Source organism: Acinonyx jubatus, chromosome A1 (genome assembly GCF_027475565.1).
Source record: "Acinonyx jubatus isolate Ajub_Pintada_27869175 chromosome A1, VMU_Ajub_asm_v1.0, whole genome shotgun sequence".
NCBI lineage: Eukaryota > Metazoa > Chordata > Mammalia > Carnivora > Felidae > Acinonyx > Acinonyx jubatus.
This window is the reverse complement of record NC_069380.1, coordinates 185,590,678-185,610,026: the sequence shown is the minus strand read 5'-3', so window position 1 is coordinate 185,610,026 and position 19,349 is coordinate 185,590,678. Positions and strand designations below refer to the sequence as shown.

General features: G+C 45.8%; 1 protein-coding gene across 1 annotated transcript in view; it reads left to right on the top strand.

Moving 5' to 3' along the window:
- Positions 1–310: 310 nt before the first annotated feature.
- The window catches only part of ADRA1B (adrenoceptor alpha 1B), a 51,535-nt gene continuing 32,496 nt past the window's right edge, over positions 311–19,349 (top strand). Inside the window, exon 1 of the mRNA XM_027033421.2 lies at positions 311–1,654. Within this exon, the coding sequence (XP_026889222.1) occupies positions 706–1,654 (949 nt within the window). The 5' untranslated portion in view covers positions 311–705. The remainder of the gene's footprint in view (positions 1,655–19,349) is intronic.

Genomic DNA, 19,349 nt, shown 5'->3' with positions numbered 1-19,349 from the left:
GCCACTTTTGAGACCCAAGGGTGAACAGGAGGGGCAAGAATCCCAGCGGTCCACCTCAGGGTGGGGGACGGGGCTCCCCAAGCTCAGGTCACCCTTCCTCCCCCTCCCATCCCTTGGCTCGCGTAGGTCGGTGGGGGAGGGTGGCGGGGAGCGCGGCCGGCCCAGGGCTGCCCAGGGTGGCGGCGTCGGGGCTGCGGGCGCCTTCGCCGGACCCGCATTGCCCCCTAGTGCCGCGCGGAGTCAGGGCGCCGGGCTCCCCCGCCTGATGTCACCGCCGTGCAGTCAGCCCAGAGGCGGCTGGTTGCGAGCAGACCCTCCTCGGCGCTGGCTGCGCTGGGCGCCGCTGCCCGCACACCCGCCGCCGGCCGGGCCGAGCCGAGCCGGGCGCCCCCCTGCCCGCCGCCCCTCCCGCGCCGCTCCCCGCCTGGCCGGCCCGGCGCGCCTGACGTGGACCATTAAACTTGGAGCTGCCGCCTCGGCCCCTCTCTCCTCCGCCTCCCTCTGACAGCCGGGCGAGCGGGCGGCTCGGTGCAGGCAGGAGACGCGCCGCCGGGGCTGGGCTGCCCGGGGGGGAGATGAGTCCTCGCCGGGAGGGCGCCTCTGGGAAGAAGACCGCGGGCGAAGCAAAGTTGCAGGGCAGCTGAGGAGCTCGGCCGCAGCCCTTCCAGCCCCGCTCACCCCAGGCTATGGCGGGCCGACTCTAAAATGAATCCCGATCTGGACACCGGCCACAACACATCAGCACCTGCCCACTGGGGAGAGTTGAAAAATGCCAACTTCACTGGCCCCAACCAGACCTCGAGCAACTCCACACTGCCCCAGCTGGACATCACCAGGGCCATCTCCGTGGGCCTGGTGCTGGGCGCCTTCATCCTCTTTGCCATCGTGGGCAACATCGTGGTCATCCTGTCGGTGGCCTGCAACCGTCACCTGCGGACGCCCACCAACTACTTCATCGTCAACCTGGCCATTGCCGACCTGCTGCTGAGTTTCACCGTGCTGCCCTTCTCGGCGGCCCTGGAAGTGCTCGGCTACTGGGTGCTGGGACGGGTCTTCTGTGACATCTGGGCCGCCGTGGACGTCCTGTGCTGCACGGCCTCCATTCTGAGCCTGTGCGCCATCTCTATCGATCGCTACATTGGGGTGCGCTACTCTCTGCAGTACCCCACGCTGGTCACCCGGAGGAAGGCCATCTTGGCGCTCCTCAGCGTCTGGGTCTTGTCCACAGTCATCTCCATCGGGCCTCTCCTTGGGTGGAAGGAGCCCGCGCCCAATGATGACAAAGAATGTGGGGTCACTGAAGAACCTTTCTACGCCCTCTTCTCCTCCCTGGGCTCCTTCTACATCCCTCTGGCGGTCATTCTGGTCATGTACTGTCGCGTGTACATCGTTGCCAAGAGGACCACCAAGAACCTGGAGGCCGGAGTCATGAAGGAGATGTCCAACTCCAAGGAGCTGACCCTGAGGATCCACTCCAAGAACTTTCATGAGGACACCCTCAGCAGTACCAAGGCCAAGGGCCACAACCCCAGGAGTTCCATAGCTGTCAAACTTTTTAAGTTCTCCAGGGAAAAGAAAGCAGCCAAGACCTTGGGCATTGTGGTCGGTATGTTCATCTTGTGCTGGCTACCCTTCTTCATCGCTCTGCCGCTTGGTAAGTTGGGGACTGGCGGATGGGGAACAGGGCGTTTTCAGATCTGGGGTTTACTGACGAGCTTACTGTAAAGTTTTTCGTGGGGTTTGTTTTTTATGCAGCCTGTGTGTGTTTGGAGCCTGGGGAATACTGTTTGTTCTGCAAAGGCTTTGCAGATTGGGTAGCTGGCTAAGAACCAACTCAGGTGTTAGTGGAACACACTAAGTAAGGCGCTAGTCTCTTGAAATAGAACCACAGGAGGAAAATCTGGTATGTGGAATGACTCATTCAACAGCATCGGTTTAATAATTAAAAAGGACACTGGACTTGAACATCACACCAGCGTTATCCCAGTAGTAATGATGTGCGGGCTAAGGCAGTGTCACTAATGCAGCATACAAAATAGTTTGTAGTTACCGCAGACGCGGCATTTGGGAAGCAGGCAGGCGGCTCGTACGCAGAAAGGCAGTTTTCATTCAGCATTTCCAGGGCTCTTGCAGAGACCCACGCTCCCCATGAGCTTTGCAGAGGTTGCGTTCTCCCCCCCTCCCTTTACCGCTTGCTATCACCTCAATGCACTCCCTTCATTATGAGTTAATAAGGGCCTTTTAACAGCTGCACGGCCCCATCCAGCCTTTGAGTTACTAAAGCTTGAGATCTGAAAGAGAAGGAAGACACCCGGAGGGTCACATGTTTTCAGTTTTTACCCAGAAATGTTCTAACTCTGGTGATTCATGGAATACCCAGATTTAAATGAGAGTGGTCCCTCACCTTCAGCTACCAGACACCAAATCCTGCTAGGATGAAACTGAGTTCTTCCTCTCCTATAAAAATATGTCCATCTTCTTTTGTTTAATGGTCTGACTAAGTTGTTCAAAAAGCTTCCTGATTTTTTCCCAAGAAGACAAGGTCTGGTTAGGAGGTAAATCTACAGGAAGGTACTGTGACATGCTGTCCACATGGCTTGGAAAACACTTGTCCCTTCTCTAAGGCACTGACCTGCTTTGGGTTCCTCTCCTGTCCCTGGGAGACACTCCGGAAAATGAATGGAGGGAGGTGATCATTGCAAAGTCATGTGCCATGATATCAGAAGAGGTAACGGCTGCTACGTGCCACAACCATATATATGCCTGCAATCACACCCAGGGCTCAGTTAGAACTGAACATAATCCCTCAAACAACTAAAATTCTGAAGGCACACTGCTTTTAAGAGAAAGGGGCAAATGGAAAGAAAGCAAATTGAGATTAGGAGTTTCCATTTTTCAAAGATGAAGAAAAAAACCTGTTTAACCTACTCTCCATGTTGTCATTTCCAAGGCAGGCTTGCAAGTTAATGCTTTTCAGAAATAATTTTAGTGCATTACGTGGAAAGCGTTTGAAGCTGTACTCCACCCCACCCCCCTCCCAGGAGTGGTCACATCTCACTGCAGAGAAGCTTTTTTTTTTCTCCCCCAAGGTCTTGGGGTCCTTTTGCAGGCTTGTTGGGTTAAAGTGAGTAATAGTTCACACTGCTTTGGATCATGGTTGTACACGGAAGTGATTTGATCATGTATTAGCTATGTGACCTTGGGTAAATGAACACTCACCTGTGAGCCTCAGTTTCTCCATCTGCAAAATAGGGCTAATTACTATTTGCTCCATAGGATTTGCACTAATGCATGGAAAGGACTTAACACAGTGTCTGGTGCACAGCAAAATCTCAGTGAAAGTCAGCTTAGTACTACAAACCAGATCCCAGTCGTCCCTCAGCTACAGCTATATTTTCTCTTTCTCTACTCATTTGACCATCCCACACCTGTGACTAAAGGCTCAGAAGAGAACTGAGTCCTTCTCCTTTCTTCTTTCTGCCTCTGCCCCCCAACCTATAGAGACTAGGACCAGAGCATCCTCAGGAAGGAGAAGGCCCCAGCAGGATGCAGGGAATGGATCAAAGGTGCAAACTTTCACTTTAGGGGGCAAGAGAAACAGGTCCAAATAGGTGAAGAGGCTGCCCACATGCTGAAATGGAAAGAGCACTGCCCTGGGGTTCAAGACCAATAGATTTCTAATGTGAGCTTTGCCATCAATCAGCTCTGTTATCCTAGGCTTGTTTTACATCTCTGGGCTTCAGATCTCACTTTCAGGGAACAAGAGGGTTGGACTAAATCAAGGGCTCTCAAACTTTAATAAAGATCACAATCATCTATGGAACTTGATAAGCATTCAGCTTCTTAGATATAACCCACAGAGAATTTGATTCAGTACATCAGATAGGTCTCGGGAATCCTCATGTTTAACCAGCCCACCAGGTGATTCTGAAGAGGCGGTCCACAGACCAGGCTTTGAGAATCGCTGGCCAGGGGATCAATCAGTTCCCTTCAGGCTCCAGGATCCTAGACACCAAGGTTTAAACGCGACAAAGCTTAGCCCTTCCCCAGACACGTGGTGGTGCAGGATGATGTGACTTCTCTGTGGGTCCTGCTCTTCAAACTCATCCTCGGTTTCATGTCATTCACACTATCCCCACCTGTCCTCCCTTTCTGTTTATGACCTTCTGAGGCCTTAACCCTGGATTCCATGGCTTGCCCTCAGAGCTTGTTTCTCCTCTCCTTGCCATGAAACCTTTCTGCACATCCCTGCCACTATCTCCTGGAGATCTCCTGGTGTGCAGTCCCTAAGCTACTTCACCCACCTCCTCTCCCCTGGCTGCCCAACACTTAGCAGGTAAGAAATATGGACTCCAGGCCTTGGTTGGGATGGACTCTGAAAAGTACTCAAGAGCTTCAAACAGAAAAGGTGCTTTATCAACATGTTTTTAATAATTTAAGAAGAGCATCCCAGCAACATGAAGATGTGGGTTTCTACTTCCCCTGAGTTCAAATAACACCCAAACAAAATAAGCATGATGTAGAACAATAACTCTTTTGGAATCTGAAGAAGGTTCCAAATTCGAAATTTTCCATGAAATGCTTTTCACTCACAAGGAGAGAAAGCAGATCTAGGGGAAGACAATCATTGGCAAACAGAGAAGTGCAGGTAGGAGTAACTTGCAATTAGCAACAGACTTCCAGGTGCCTGGATGGCATGAGATTTCCATAGCTGTGTTTGTCTTCTCTGTGGGTGAGAAGGGTGGGGATCCCTCCTGGGAAGGAGGGAAAATAGTCATGCCCTCTGCAGGGTCCTGGTCAGGGGCCCCATTTGTTTTCCTTCCTGACTTATTTTTATTTTTGGGAGCAGGACTGGGCTGCCCGCAGGGCTGGGTCTCTCGTCTCCTGTGTAGTTCTCCCCACCTGTAACACCCTCCCTACCTCTTCCCCACCCTTCCCCTGTGGCCTCAGGCCAACTTGGGCCAGGGACCAGCTTTTCCTTACTAGGGAGCAGAGATGGACACCACCAGACGAGGACCTCTTTATTCAGGCCCTGGAATCGGGCCTTGGAGGGACAGGAAATAATTGGAATATAATATAGTAGCATTTCTACGCAGTAGGCCATGTGCAAGATGTCCAAGGAATCTTTGGCTCCCAGGCATTATAATGAAGGCTAGCTCCCACCTACCTAGGGAAGACCTGGCCAGGGTCTTGAGAAGTGGCTGGGCTACTGAGGGATGTGCATTGCCTTGTGGGGATACATTGGGGGGCAGGGGGTAGGCGAGCAGGAAGTACTGGGCAGCCAACTGGTAGCTGGGCTTAGTGCGTTGTTTAGAAAACACTGGAACCTTGCCTCGCTCCAAATCTTTCTTCCGTCTTTTAAAATGCTGAAAGGCACCAGGAAGCCATTATTGAACTAACTGCTTTCCCCTCCAAATAAATGAAGGTCAATTTCAAAGAAACAGTTGTGTTCTCATAGTACTGGGACCAAATAGGAATCTCTCTGCACGGATTTGTTTCTGTACTCCTCTCATTCAAATTGGGGCTGATGAATTCCTGCCTCCCACAAGAACACTGGGGAGGGTGAGGGTCTCAGAGATGACTCAGGACGGGGCCACCGCCACAAATATACACACTAACCCTCCAGCTCTGAGGTTTCAAAACACAGGGATTTGAGTTGCTCACAAAGAAAGCAATTGGTTTAAGTGAGGGAGAAATTTTTACACGCAGGGAATCCTTTCTGGAAAAGGAAAATACATTCGACCATTTATGAAATCATCAATAAAGACTTCCTAATGCATCTACTCTGTGCTACATGGCCCCTGCCTGCAGGATGTTTAACACCTCATGAGATCTTATTTTTATGAAGCATGTACTATATGCCAGACATTCTGCTAGGCCCTCTACAGACATTATCTCATTAATCCCCGCAGCTACCCTGACAGGGGAGAGTAATTGCTCCCTCTCTACAGATGAATAGGCGGGAGGAGCTCAGAGCTGGAGCTGAGCTCAGGGAGGTTAGCCTTCTTGCCCCAGGTCATATAGCAAGTAAACAATAGAGCCAAGGGGTGAATCCCAGTCTGTCAGGACAGGCACATACCTGTTCCACTGCACCTAGGAGATATCTGGCCTTCTTGCTTCCCAGTCCAAATCTGCTCTCATGGCAAATGTGCTCCAAAACTCCAGAGCTGCCATGTCAAAAGCTGGGTATTATACTTCTGTTACAAAACTCTGCCTTTCTTCCACTCCCCACTCGCCTCTGCAAAAAAGACACCCAGAAAATGTTAGGGAAGGGCATCCACACCCTAGCTCAGGGCTAGATTTGCTCCGTACCTACCGCACCATGTAGGATGTTGGTCTCCCAACGCTGGACCGTCCATCGCTCCAGCCAGAGGAAAATGTGGGACCTTGCCCTTTATCTGAGAATCTAGCTCTATGTCTTTAGTCATTCATTCGTTTGCTGAATAAGTATATATTTATTGGATGTCTACTGGGTATTGTGCTGGAGGTACAGTGGTGAGCAAAACAGCTATGTTCCATGTTCTCATAGAATTTAGTTCTACAGAGGAACGCAGACCATTTGAAAAACACATGCACACAAATAACATGACACAAATTGCAACAAGTGACTTAAGTAAAGGGATGAGATGCTATTAGAAGTAAATAATAGGAGTCAGCATATCACAGGGGTCCCTGAGTGACATTTAGGTGGAACCTGAAAAGTGTGGAGGAGCTAACTCAGTACAGGCAGCAGATAGAAGAAGAGGGTCCGGGCAGAAGGAAGAGCATGTCCAAGAGTCCTAAGGCAGGAAGTGGTGGGGAAGTAGCAAGCTTAGAGAGTAGGGGGACCAGGTACAAGTCAGGGCTGGAGGTGTGGGCAGAGGGCAGGCCACGCAGGGATTTCAGGCCACATCAAGGACTTTAGATTTTATCTTAAGGCCACTACTGAAGGGTTTGAAGCAGACAAGAGATACCATCTGAGTTATGTCTTGAAAAGATGACTCAGGTCTCCGTATGGAGCACAAATGAGAGGTGGGGCAGGTAGGAGGCCACAATCCCAGTGAGAGCTGGTGGTAATTTAGACCAGGCTGGGAGCAGTGAAGGTGGAGAGAAATGGACAGATTCAAGGACTTGGGGATGGGTTGTTATGTGATTTAGGAGGCTAGTGAGAACAAGAAGTATGTCTAGAATAACTCTGATGTTTCTGGGTGATGGAGGTTATCATTTGTTGAGATGCCAGCAAAACACCGTCAAGGGGATTCCTCCTAGGATCTTCCTCAGACGCCATCCATCAAGGTTCATAGGACAGCATGCTGGGTGTGATCTGCCAGACACTCTTATGTATTGAATAGACAAAATGTCCCAACCCAAAAGCAGGGAGCTGTGACCAACAGCTAACCAACTATTCATCAGAAACATCTGACGGGGGCTCTTTCCGAAAGCCTAGATTCTTGAGCTCCACCACAGATCTATTGTATCAGAATTTCTCATGATGGGGCAGAGAATTTCAATTTTTAACAAGTTCCCAGGTGATTTCTATGCAGCCAACATAGCACCAGTTCCCCCCAACCCATGCCTGGGAACCCCTGGAATGAACACCCTGTGAAGAGCCAGGAAAATTTGGTTATGCTTCCCCCAGTGCAGTCAGAAGCATCTCCAATCCTGCCCAGTCCCTTGGGCTAGTCCACATGGAGAAAGGCAGAAGGCTGATGAGAAGGAAAGTGAATTCTTTAAACTAGAGCCTCCCTGGAGAAGAGGAAGAGAATGAGCACTGTAGAAGCAGCTCTTCAACGTATTGGGTACACTGCCCAACACTGAATGCTCTGTGTTGTTCATAATTCTCACAAACCCCTCTGCAGAGCAAGCATCATCATCCCTGTGTTTATAGGTTAGGGAACAAGAGTTCAGAGGGGTTTGGTAATTTGCCCAAGGTCACACAGCTAGTAAATGGTAGAGTCTATCAGACTCCACATTTGGCACTCAATAAGCATTTATTATATTATCCCTGTTGTTACTACAGTGCTTCCTGAACATTTGTCTGGGGTCTGGTGCCGAAGGGTATAAAATTTTTACTGGCTCATGACAAGATGAGAAAAAAATTAGAAAAATTATGTGTTTTTCCAAATGTATTCAAAATAAATGACTGTCCTTTTATTCTAAAGACTATGTCCTTTCTATTTTGGGACACTGAAATAGCATTTCTTTGATGGAATGATGGTAGTAAGTAGTGATGATGATGATGATGATGTGTGTGTGTGTGTGTATGTTTAATGACCTACTTGGCAAAATAACAAGTTGGTAGCCCTACGTCTGTCCCCACCAAAAATTTTTTTGAAATTTTACTGTGAGGGTCCTAAAGTCTTGGAATCACGGAAGATACCACGGTGGTTAGACACAAGACGTATTTGTGGGAGAAATCAAGCAGTAAAGGAGGGAAGGAGGGCAGAAGGGAAGGAGGGGGTAGATAATGAGTTAGCCTCACCTTTGCAGTGACATTCAAAGGACTGGCAGAAGGGCAGGCAGGGGGGAAGAATTATGTGTGAAGGGTCATGCTTATCAGGTAACTACAGGATGGGGGGCCATTTGTGGAGGCACGGAATCCTGCTGGGGCAAAACAGGCCACAGAAATGCCAGCAGGTGCACATGTAGCTGCATTGCCATCACAGCTGGGCCTATTCAGGTCTGTAATGCAGGAAATGCCTTTACCTGAGTGTGTGTGTGGCTCATAAAAATAACTGATGGCAGCTGGGCCCACTGGGAAATTGCTTTCTCTGATATCTCCAGGATGTTTCCACAGTCACTGTGCTCCAGACCATGTCTGATAATAATACTACTAATACATCCCATTTATTGGATCTTGCCATGTGCCACGCTCCCTGAGCTACACTGGGCTAGGGGTACTTCTGTGCGTTCTCTAATGGATTCCTCTCCAAAGGCTTACAAAGTGAGCACTGCTTTGTCCCCATTTTACAGATAAGGAAACTGAAGGCCAGAGAAGTTGAGTGATTTGCCTCAGGCCACGCAGCTGATGAGGGATGGAGCCTGGATTCACAAGGAGGCAATCAGATAATGCTAAGGAGTTATCACAGGGGTACCCTAAGTGTGGAGCTCTGAGCTTTGATTTATGGAACCTCACAAAGGAGTTGGGGAAACCAAAGTCTATTCAGAGAAGGAGGAAAGGAAGCAAGTAGCTGCCTATCATTCAGCAACTGAGAGGCATCGTGTCCTAGAGAGAAAAGTAAAGAAATCTAAAAATAATTGGGTCTTTCCCCTAGCAAGATGTCAAAATTTCTCTTTTATTATGGGTACTTCAGACATTGTGCAGTCTCACAGCTTATGACTGGTAATTTCACATACTTTTTCTTTCTTTTTTTTTTTTTTTTGAGAGAGAGAGAGAGCACGAGTTGGGAAGAGGGACAGAGAAAGAATCTTTTTTTTCAATCTTAATCTATTTTTGAGAGAGAGAGAGACAGAGCACGAGCAGGGGAGGGGCAGAGAGAGAGGGAGACACAGAATCCGAAGCAGGCTCCAGGTTCTGATCTGTCAGCACAGAGCCCGACACAGGGGTCAAACTCATGAAATGCGAGTTCATGACCTGAGCCAAAGTCAGACGCTTAACTGACTGAGCCACCCAGTTGCCCCAGAAAGAGAGAATCTTAAGCAAGCTCCCGACTCAGTGTGGAGCCTGACACAGGACCCAATCCCACAACCCTGAGATCATGACTTGAGCCAAAATCAAGAGTCGGATGCTCAACTGACTGAGCCACCAGACAGCCCAGTAATTTCACATACTTTTTAAAGATTTTTATCAAATTGGGGAAAACAAAATTTGGAAGATTTTCTTTCATAGTTTAGTTTCTGGCTTGGATATATTTCAGAACGTGATTCGCCTCTGCCACCCACATACATGAGGTCCCACACTGTAGGACTTCTCATATCATGGCTCAGACTCTGGCCCTACCTCTTGATGTCACATATCCAGGTGAGTCAGCATCGTGAACAAGAGAGTATTTCTAGGAGCTGTTTTTCCACCTTGCAGTAAGTGGCTAGTGATGACCAAGCTATCCAGAAAAAAAAGTCTGCAAGCCACATATATTTATTCACTATATACATTCAACCCAAATGAATGGGTTGCTTAGTAGCTCCCCAAAATGCTCATGGCCGCTATACTCCATGGCCTCCCCGTGCAAGGGGAAATATGATAGAGGGAAGTGAAAGTGGAAACAGACAGCAGTCCTAATCAATTGCAGTTAATAGATCTTACTTTTGAAAACTTTACAAAATCGTACAATATAAGGAAAATTCCTGGGGTGTCTCCCAGGGCCTTGAAGAGTCCCATAAAGAGAGGACCCCTGAGGCTAAGCAAGTGCTGTTCATCCACCCCACGCACCGCAGGCATGGCTCTCCCTAGCAACCTGGTGACTGATCGACTTCTCTCCCCTCTACAAACTGTACACAAGAGTAAGCAGTGACCACATCTTTCCTCTCCGCCTAACACAGGTGCTCACAAAGCTAAGTGAATGAGTAGATAGCAGCACTATGAGTTTAGCAGGAGAATTAGGAGAGTCCTATAACTCAGATAGAATTAGTTGCCATTTCCCAGGCTCAGTCAGCTAAGCATCCGACTTCGGCTCAGGTCATGATCTCACAGTCTGTGAGTTCAAGCCCCGCATCGGGCTCTGTGCTGACAGCTCAGAGCCTGGAGCCTGCTTTGGATGCTATGACTCCCTCTCTCTGCCCTTGCCTGCTCGCGCTCTCTCTCTCTCTCTCTCTCAAAAATAAATAAAACATAAAAAAATTTTTTTATAAAAAGAATTAGTTGTCATTTCCCAAAAACACCTTGCATCTTCCTCCTCCTGTGCATTTGCTCAGACCGTTTCCCTCTACTAGAAATGCTCTTCCCATACCCTCTGAATATCCAAATCCTGCCCACCCAAACCCTAGTTCTGTGGACACCTCTCACAGAATCTTTCTTGGTCCCATGCCTTTCCTGGCAGTGATCTCTCCCTCCCTCCCTCCCTCCCTCGTTTATGATGCCTGCCACATCTGTCCATGGGGATCAGCACTGATGTGCACATCTTTGGCAGTGCTATCAGGCTACAAACCCCTGGAGGACAGGGTCCAGGTCTGATGCATCTCATCCTCCATACCTAAAGACAGGTACCTAGTAGACTCTGTAAAATAGCAATTGCAGGGGCGCCTGGGTGGCTCAGTCGGTTGGGCGTCCGGCTTTGGCTTAAGTCATGATCTCATGGTCTGTGGGTTCAAGCCCCACGTCGGGCTCTGTGCTGACAGCTTGGAGCCTGGAGCCTGCTTCAGATTCTGTGTCTCCCTCTCTCTCTCTGCCCTACCCCTACTCATGCTCTGTCTCTTTCTGTCTCAAAAATCAAAATAAACATTAAAATTTAAAAAATAAAATAAAATAAAATAGCGATTGCAGACATGATTCACACAGTGCTTTCTAGACTTGATCTACCATTTTCCCGTCAGACAGGTGTTAGGGTTTTGCCCATTTTATAAATAAGGAAATGGGCCTAAAGGGGTTAAGTGACTTATCTCATTCCTAGAAACTATTACAGGCACATTGAAAGGAGATTGTAGTGACTGCTCTTGTAAAACCAAAATACCAATATGGGCCTGGTGCTGGGGTCAATGGGGAAAGATTGGATATGTGAAGGCTAGAGTGGACACAGACAGGAGCTTGAAAATTGGACAGTATCTTCATCCTTTATTAAAAGGTTACTACTCCACCCACCTCAGGGGGAGACCTGTCTATTGCCAATCGGCCCCCAATTCCCCTCACCTTACTAGCCCTTGTCATGTTCCTCTTACTTCTTGGAGAGATATGGTCAGCATCAGTCCCCGCAGAAGTAGGGGAGGAGGAGACGATTCTGGTGACTTTATAGCAGGGCCAGAGTAAGACCTTAGAGAGGCCTGAGGTGATGTGAAATGAATGCTGCTCTCACCTCCATCTGTAATTCTAAATTAAAACACATACAGGGGCACCTGGGTGGTTCCATCGGTTAAGCATCCAACTTCAACTCAGGTCATGATCTCACTGCTGGTGAGTTCGAGCCCTGTGTCGGACTCTGTGCTGACAGCTCGCAGCTCAGAACTTGGAACCTGCTTCGGATTCTGTCTCTGTCTCTCTGCCTCTCCCTGCTTGTGCTCTGTCTCTCTCAAATATAAATAAAAAATAAACATTAAAAAAAACCACACATACATGCGTATGTACACACACACATACACACACGCACACAGGGCCCTACAAATAAATGCGAGGCCCACGACATTCTGATGCACGCCATGAAGACTACTTTGATTTCTGGAATAGCAAATTACTTCCCAAAAAAGTGGAGATGTCACAAGTCTGCCAATGCTCTATAGACTCACTGGGTCTGCTTGACGTGTAATGCAGCATTGCTCTATAATGGAATGACCAGACATCCCCATCCCCATTATGTCTGTTACCAAACCATGATGATGGTTGTTATTATTATCATAACCCCCTCTTATTCTCAAAAGTGTCTTGATTTGAATAATGAAAGTACTTCCCTCTGTGAAGTTCCAGAGGAAGAGTGCGCTTGCCTCCTGGTCACTAAGGAGCCTGAGGTGGGGACAAGAGAGACTCGGCACTGACAGCCTCAGCCATCTGGAGAAAGATGCATAATGACAGTGCAGTGAGCCACAATTTAAGGAGGAAAGACGCAAATTCTCATGTGTGTTTTTTGTGGGGAAACAGGAGTTACTGTAAAGGTTGATTTGCAATTTTTGAATCTTCATCTGGCTGACATACACTAGTGACAGAGGTGGGGTCTGGAACCATGGCTGGCTGACCCTAAAAACTTAGCAAATGAAGGAATGGATCCATCTCACGCAAGACAAATGATGGGATCTGAAGGACACACATTTCCGGAATGCAGAGACAAGAGAAGGGGTAGGCTGAAATGATAAGATTTGAGGGGCAGGGGGGAAAGTGAGCTGTGTCTGAAGGACTCCTAAGACTGGAATTTCTAAGAGGGAGGGGTATCTTCACTCTATCCATCACCCCCACTCCTGGTGTGACAGAGCGTGGGTCAGCCCAAGGTACAGTCCTCACTGGCAGGCCTGTGTCAGCAGGACGTCTGACCACACCCACCAACAGCCCATCTGAGCCCTACTTGAACACTCAAGCGCCCTTCTGGTGTGAGCACACAAATTGTGCTATAAAGGTTTCACCAATGAACAGTTCGGGCCAAAATGTTCAGAAACAGAATGTTCTAGTACACCCAAGGGGACCATTCCTCACAGAGCCCCATTTAACTTTTTCCAGGGGTATCTGCACACAGCACCTTGCTCCCCTGAAGCTGGGATGCATTTGGGGCTGGCTTCACATGATTTTTGAAATTCTTCTTTAAGATAGAGTTTCTTGCCAGGCTGACGTGCATTGCTTACAGGCTGAGCTCAGCACCCTGGCTATGCCCCAGAAGGAGGTTAAAATGGGACCAAGGGCAAGCCGGGCTTACTGTCATTCACAGGCATGGGCCCCAGGGCTCACACTACCAGCACAGCCAGGCAGAGTTCCAGGGAGGCAGCTGGTGGGGGGAAGGAAGTTCCACCAACTGGAAGCACAACAACAAAAAAATTACATCTCCAATTTATATTCAGGCCATAAATTGCCCCCTGGCATCAAGAGAAAGTGGTAGGGCCCCTTTCCCTGCTCCCAAGTACACCCTTGCAGTCTCCATTTGTGACTCCTTGTCCGAAGCCCTTCAGAAGTTACCTTAACACAATGGTTCTTGGACTTTCTTGCTCTCTGGGCCCCTTTTGGCAATCTGGCGAAGCCCCTTCTCACCATAGACACATAAATAAGAGACAGGAATGCAAAGAAAACCAATTATGTTGAAATAGTTATTATAGTGCTGAAAACAAACAAATTTATGATGGAGTAAAAAATGTTCTTCTTTATTAACATATTAAATAAACGAGCTCCAGCAGCAAGTCAAATAAATAACTACTATAATTCTGAAGTAGTGACAAGTGGTTCACGGTATCTGCAAAAAAATGTAATATGATATCACAAATCTGATTTCTATTGGTGACAAATCCTGCTAATTCTCCTATGGTTTGCTGCCCACATTCCTACTGAAGGAAGTGCTAACTTTCAGCCAAAGGTTAGTTTAAAAAAATTTAAAAAGTGACTCTTCCCATCCAAGTTCACAGACACCCCCTTAACCTCAGAATAAGAACTCTGCTACACAATATTATAAAGATGTACTTCAGGATGTTAGGCTCTCTAGACATTTTTCTGTATCAATTTAAATGCACACGGACTATGCCATCATGCTTTATAACTATTTTGCATAACTACTTGCAGCAACTTTTTATTAGCTAATTTCTTTACTAAAAAATAACATATAAACATTTAAATTAGAAAGAAGAAAAAAAAAAAAAGCAATGAACAAAACTCTTCTGCCCTCACCAGACCCAGGTGTGACTTTATCCTGGACCCTCAGTCTTTTTCCCAGAAGCAAACACTATTACCCCAGGTTGTGTGTGCTTCCAGAAATATTCTATTTATTTATAAGCATACATTTGTGTCCGTGTGTGTGTGCATAAATTTGAGTGTATGTGTGTGTGGGATATGTGTTTCTACCCGGTTTACTTTTACAAATGATATCATTTTGTAAAAATTCTCAGATAAGGAAGGTTATGATCTGTACTCAACAGGGTGTCCTGGGCATGTCAGTGTTTTTAGAGTTACTGCTTTCCTTTCATGGCTGCATAGTAACCCATTTAAGGGCACATCCTATTTTACTTACCAGTTCCCCCAGTGATTGACATTTAGGTTATTTTTGGCCTTTTACTACGACAAACACTGTTGCAATGAATATTTTTGCATATATGTCTGTGCCCACATATTTGGGATAAATTCATAGAAATAGAATCATTGGGGCAAGGAATGTGTGGTATTTTAGGTTTAGCCTGATTATGTTCAATTTTACACAAATAAGGAATTTTAAATATAATAAAATGTACAGTGTTATTAAAACAAATAGGTTAGATCTATGTCTACGAATCTATTATTTAGGAGAGTTATTCATGACATTTAAATTAAAAAAACTAACTCATAGAATTAACTTGTAATCCCATTTTTAAAAGCCATTAATCTAGTCACCTCCAGGGGTAGAATGAAGGGAGGAAGAGTGGATTATTAATTCTTTTATATACCTCTGTATTATTTCACATGTTACAATGAGGAAATATTCTATTTGTGATTAAGAAAGTGTGATAGAATAGAAATTGAGTTTCAAGAGTTACCATGGGGCTATTTAATTTTTTATGATTTTAAGAGAAAAAGTATCAATGTCCAAAAGGAAAAAATGTTCTTTGTCATTTTTAATCTAATTTTAGTTTACATATACTTACTATATTTTTTCTTGATAAACATATATATCCGTCCTATTATGTGATCACAGCTCTAGAACACTTAAAAATTACTTGTCCCCTTTCTCTGTTGGATACAGACATGCCTAGTTCCACAGTTCAAAAACATGTTGTCAAGTTGCTTGTTGATTTTTGGTTTTGTATTTTTTTCAAAGTGAGAATGTATCACTCTTCATAGCAAAAAATAATTTAGACACAACAGCAAGATATAAAAAAGGAAGGAAAAGTCGCCCATAATCCTTCTCTCTATATCATGTTTTAATATTTTTCCTATAAAACTTTCCAGAATTTTCCGTATGAGTGTGTGTGTGTGTGTACACACAGATTTGATCACCTAGTATTTTATTTTTTTATTTTTTTTTAAATTTTTTTTCAACGTTTATTTATTTTTGGGACAGAGAGAGACAGAGCATGAACGGGGAAGGGGCAGAGAGAGAGGGAGACACAGAATTGGAAACAGGCTCCAGGCACTGAGCCATCAGCCCAGAGCCTGACGCGGGGCTCGAACTCACGGACCGCGAGATCGTGACCTGGCTGAAGTCGGACGCTTAACCGACTGTGCCACCCAGGCGCCCCGATCACCTAGTGTTTTAATCACTAAGCATCAAGTGTTGACTTCTTTCCATTTCAATAAATCTGAATCTTTTCATTTTTTTAATTTATTTGTCACATTTTTTTAAGCTGCATTTCATTTCATAATGGGCGGTACCATCATGTAATCAATCCACTTATGACAACTCATTTATGTAAGTAGGTGAGACACGCACAAGGTATCACATTCAGAAGGTGTGGAGTGAAAAGTATGTCCCTCTCACCTCTCTGGCCCACAACCATCCATTACCCATCCCTGGAGGCAGCTATTGTCAATTTCCTGCATAGCAAAATATATTTGTATGTTCTTTTTAATGGAAATCACATACTAAAAACATTATTTGGCACTTTCATTTTTTTCACTAAATAATGTACCTTAGAGAGCTTCCCACTTCAATATAAATACAATAACCTCATTCTTTTTAATAACTGCATAGTATTCCATTGTACTTTTTTTTCTTCTAGTAAGTAGTCCTCTACCGAAGGACATGTAGGTTGTTTCAAAATTTTTGATATCACAAACAACGCTATAGTAAATATTCTTGTACACACTTCATCATTTTCTATATCATCTGTAAGATAAACTCCTGGAAGTGGACTATTTGGAGTAAATTTTCAAATTTTTATAAATATTGCCGAGCCATCCTCCGTAAAGCTTGTACCAATTTGCATTTCCATAACTGATATTTGAGAGTGCCCACATATTTGCCAATAGTGTGTTATCAAACTTTCTGATCTTTGCCACCTGGATAGGGGACACTGGGGGAATGAGGCTAAGCAACTTTTTGTGTGTGTAGAATAACCCATCTTCTCTTGATGTACATTTGTTTTGAGTTTTCAGCCATAACAAATATGCTATCCACATTTTTCCTTTAAGATCTTTTTGCACCTGCCTTAAGGATTTCCTTATAATAAAGCCCACTTTGAATGGCTAGATCAAAAGGTAAATTCAGATGAAAGGCCTCAGTCATGTATTACCCTCTAGGAAGGGTGTGGCAATTTGCACTCCCACTAAGTGTGTTTCAGCACAGCTGAAGAAACTGCTTTTTATACTGATAAGTTCTCATTGCCAGTGGAGAAGTTTCAGGCATCTGCATGACAAATCAGCTTCCGCTCAGAGGTGATAAAATGGCTTAAAAGCTTCAAATCCTTCCAATGAATTTGGTGTCAGCTTCCCAAGTTCAGGGCTAGCAAGCTGCCCTCTTGGAATGCAACACCCCATCCATCAGTGGAGCCAGAACAGGCAGTGGCCTTGGAATGTGTGTATTTTACCCAGAATCTGAGAACAAAAAGCAGTCACCCACAGTGTGTAAACGGATTTGATCTTTCACAAGGCTGCCAGGCCCACCACTATCCACATCAGTGGTCCGAGGCTCTGGGGCTCCTGATTTAAATCCATAACAATATAAAAGAAAACATTGCCCCCCCCCCCCCACCACCTGGCTCCAGGAAAACACTAGAGTTTGAGGTCATTGGAGGATGAGTTAATAAGGAAGGATTCCTCTGGGCACCCAAACTTGCCCCACTCCACCATGGGGGCGTGTGCAAGTCCAGAGAATACAGTAGACAGTCTACATTTAGACCAGAGTATGGCAAATGCGCCACATTTTAGTTGCAAAATTCAAATTGGCTCTGGAAGATGCCAGCCTCACAAATTGGAAATTGAATTGAGTGCTGCTCAAGAAGTAAGGAGATGGCCTGTGGAGCAGATTCTGCCGGGAAGGGAGGCTTTTCGCAAGGCAGTCAATGGGCCCTGGTCAGCCAGGGGTGAAATTTAGTGCTGACCTTGAACTGCTGATCTGGAAGGAGAGGCAGGGTTATTTTCAGACTGTACTAAATCTAGAGGTGTTGGAACCAGCATCTAGGACAGGGCAGGGATGGGGCGAACTTTGACCTACTGCCACAGGGCCGGAGATCAAGGAAAGGTAAAGCCAGGTGTCTGGGACCAACCAGTGATTCTCAGAAAGTGCAGAGGCCTGGCACCTTCCCTTCTCTGGGACAGCCTTGTAGCCCTTCGTGACTCCGTTTGAGTGGCAGCTTGTAGTGCTAGAAAGAACAGAGACATTGAAATCAAACAAATACAGGTCTGGAGTCCTGGCTCCACAGCTCATTTCTCCAAGCCTCAATGAATTCATCTGTAAAATGTGACTGAAATCATCTGCTCATAGGATTGTAAGTGAGGAATAAATAAGAAAGGATGAAAGGACTCAGCTAAGTGCCAAACACTGGTAAATATTTCATAAACATCAGCTACTAATGTATGTGAAGCCTCTAATACACTCTCCACTTTGGAGGAGATATTTAATAAGTTCCTGTTGTTCTTATCATGATTATGACTAATTCTACGAAGGAGCTAGTATGCCTTAAGAGAAAACAAAAACAGGATCGGTTCCTTCACGTTAAAAGGTTGGGTGATCCCTCTGTTAAGAGGAAAGGAGTAAAAAACTAAGTAAATAGAGTGCCAAGTGTGATGGTCACGTGGTCAGAAAATATTAGAAGACATTTACATTTCTACTCATGTTTCACTGTTTTTAAAATTGTTTTGATATTTAATTATGAGATATCTCCATCATTCCGAAAAGTACAAAAAATAATCTTTTGTACTCCTCCACCCAGATTTAACAAAAGTTAACATGTTGCTGAATTTGCTACATATCTTTTTTTTCTTCTTTTAAGAAATAAAATATTACAAATACATCTAAAAGCCCCACTTCTTGTGGCGCCTGGGAGGCTCAGTTGGTTAAGCATCCGACTTCAGTTCGGTTTATGATCTCACGGTTCTTGAGTTCGAGCCCTGAGTCAGGCTCTGTGCTGACAACTCAGAGCGTGGAACCTGCTTCAGATTCTGTGTTTTCCCTCTCTCTCTGCCCCTCCCTGCTTACTCTCTGTCTCTCTCTTTCTCAAAAATAAATAAACATTAAAAATTAAAAGCCCCACTCCTCTTCATGTTCACCTCTCTCCTTTTCAGAGATCTTCCAGGATACATGTATAGGATTAAATAGACTCTCTCCCTTACACTTTTTTAAATGTATACTCTCAGAAGCAAGAAAAGTTTTCAGACTGGGGCTCTGGATTATGTCACTCCTGATTTCAAATTCTGTTCCTGCTCCTTTACTAGCTGTGTGGTCTTTGGCAAATTGCTTGACCTCTCTGCTCCTCCTTTCCACTCTAAAATGGGACAAATAACAGGTCCTTTGCTGGGTCCTTGTGAGGATGAAATAAGATTATTCATTTAAAGCGATTGTTCTTGGGGCGCCTGGGTGGCTCAGTCGGTTAAGTGTCCGACTTCGGCTCAGGTCACGATCTCACAGTTCATGGGTTTAAGCCCCGCATCGGGCTCTGTGCTGACAGCT